Source organism: Mauremys mutica, chromosome 12, assembly GCF_020497125.1.
Source record: "Mauremys mutica isolate MM-2020 ecotype Southern chromosome 12, ASM2049712v1, whole genome shotgun sequence".
NCBI classification, from domain to species: Eukaryota; Metazoa; Chordata; order Testudines; family Geoemydidae; genus Mauremys; species Mauremys mutica.
Window position 1 is genome coordinate 37,099,197 of NC_059083.1, and position 2,632 is coordinate 37,101,828.

At 41.1% G+C, this 2,632-nt stretch overlaps 1 protein-coding gene across 1 annotated transcript; it reads left to right on the forward strand.

The window, feature by feature from the left end:
- Positions 1-604: 604 nt before the first annotated feature.
- Positions 605-1,670, forward strand: LOC123345176 (olfactory receptor 14A16-like). The gene has a single exon (XM_044981864.1). The coding sequence runs from the start codon at positions 735-737 to the stop codon at positions 1,668-1,670; it is 936 nt and encodes a 311-aa protein (XP_044837799.1). The 5' UTR covers positions 605-734.
- Positions 1,671-2,632: the final 962 nt, after the last annotated feature.

Here is a 2,632-nt window from a genome sequence, read left to right on the forward strand (position 1 = left end):
CCTTTGCGGTAGTTGACAAGAAGGTGTCAGGAACAGTGTGGGGGGAAATAAACATGGGGAAATAGTTTTACTTTGTGTAATGACCCATCCACTCCCAGTCTTTATTCAAGCCTAATTTAATGGTGCCCATTTTGCAAATTAATTCCAATTCAGCAGTCTCTCGTTAGAAAGAGGGGAAATGACTGTCCGGAAGTCACACAGCAGGTCACTGGCAGAGACAAGAATAGAGCCCAAGTGTCCTGACAACCCCTCCACGGCACAACACAGAATAAACGATTCAACATAGTGGTGATGGTGGGATGCTGCTAGACCATTGTTACACACATTTAAAATGTGTTTACATTTTCATAGCCAAGCTATGAGCTTGGTGATGGTCGCAACAGAGCGATGTCCTTTGGAAGAATTTTTCGGTTTGGATTGTACTCTGTTCCATTCTTCATAAAGCATGTTAACAAGCCATATCTTGGGCCAAATCCTCAGCTGGGGTAAAGTAACGAAGCTCCATTGACTTTAAAGGAGCTGACTCAATTACAGTAGTTTGATAACAAGATTGTCAGATTCGAGAGCACTAATAACACCTAAACATTATAAGTGACGAGTACTTTGCACCTTTGACATTCATATAATGAGATATTAGAGAACGGGGAATCAGGGCTTTCCCTGTGTCACTCTAATCCTTACCATTGTCCTTCTCATTCTTTCCACAGAAATCACACTGTCTACCGAGGAAGAAAATGTCCAACCAAACCACCGAGACCGAATTCCTTCTCCTGCGATTCTCTGATGTTCGGGAGCTGCAGATTTTACACTTTGTGATGTTTCTAGTTCTTTACCTTTTATCGCTGGTGGGGAATCTTCTCATCTTCATAGCCATAGCCCTTGACCACGACCTTCACACCCCCATGTATTTCTTCCTCATGAATCTGTCCATCCTAGACCTCGGCTGCATCTCTGTCACCATCCCCAAATCCATGGTGAACTCCCTCATGAACACCAGATGGATTTCTTATTCTGGATGTGTTGCCCAAGTCTTTCTCTTTGTCTTCTTTGCTTCAGCAGATTATGCCATACTGACCATCATGGCATATGATCGATACGTCGCCATCTGCCAACCATTGTACTATGAGACTGTGATGAATAGGAGAGCTTGTGTCAAAATGGCAGCCAGTACCTGGATCAGTGTTATTCTCTACTCTGCAGTGCACGCTGTAAACACATTTGCAATATCTTTCTGTGGAAGCAACATGGTGGATCAGTTCTTCTGTGAAATCCCCCTGCTCCTCAAACTCGTCTGCTCTGGTTCAGACCTCAGTGAAGTTGGGTTTCTCATCTTTAGTTTATTCTTATGCTTAAGCTGCTTTGTTTTCATAATTGTGTCATATGTTCAGATCTTCACCACAGTGGTGAGAATGACTTCTGAGCAGGGCCGGCATAAAGCCTTCTCCACCTGCCTTTCTCACCTCATTGTAATTTACTTGTTATTTTTCACTTCCGCTTTTGAGTATCTGAAACCCATCTCCAGCCCTCCATCGGTTCTGAATCTCTTGGAGGCCATTCTCTATTCTGTGTTGCCACCACTGATGAATCCGATCATCTACAGCATGAGGAACAAGGAGCTCAAAGGCTCACTGAGTAAACTGATAGGTTGGAGGTTATTAATTAAGAATTAAAAGTCCATATTTATCCTTTGAGCATGATTTCATTCTGTGTTTCTTTAGAAATATAATTATCTGATGATATTATTGTCTCAATGAGAACATACCATGCTATCTGTTTATGCAGAATTGGGTATTTACACTAGTAAAAATCCAGACAAACTTGACTGAAGCAAAAAAAAAAGAGTTATTATAAGAATATAAGAACAGAAGAAAATGGCCATTCTTATGTTCTTATAAGAATGGCCATACTGCATCAGATGAAAAGTCCACCCAGCCCAGTATCCTGTCTATCAATAGTGGCCAATGCCAGGTGCCCCAGAGGGCATGAAGCTAACAGGTAGTGATCAAGTGATTTCTCTCATGCCATCCATCTCCATCCTCTGACAAACAGAGGCAATGGACACCATTCCTTACCCATTCTGGCTAATAGCCATTAATGGACTTAACCTCCATGAATTTATCCAGTTATTTTTAAAAACTCTGTTAATAGTGGGTTTTTTACCCATGAAAGCTTATGCCCAAATAAATCTGTTAGTCTTTAAGGTGCTCTATTATAGGTTTACACCAATATAAATAAGATCAAAATCTAACTATCTAGTAATAATATAGCATTACCCGTCACCATGCTATATGAGCACCTTGCACATAATATCAGTAGCCATAGCAAAAGTTCCTAGTGGGGTCTCTGGCTCTTCTTATTTTGGGTGATGATAAATCTGATTGAAGTATCAATGCATTTGTTGTTTGTTTCTCTGTTTTTTAATTAATTTTTGTTTAGCTGGTTGGTTGGTGGTCTGATTTGTTTCTTTGTTCCAGGTGGTTTTGGAGGTGGAAAGGCCCGGAGAGATGGTGAGTATTTGGTTTGACAGGGTTTTCAATGTTTGTTCTCTCTCAGGAGTGCCCATATGTCGTCTGTTTGACGAGGTTTTTCTGAGTGCACTGAAGGTTTGCTCCCCACAATGATAAAAGGGTGT

What these genes read in the sequence shown, in the direction of transcription:
- LOC123345176 (XM_044981864.1), top strand. Translation starts at nt 735, where the DNA reads ATGTCCAACCAAACCACCGAGACCGAATTCCTTCTCCTGCGATTCTCT.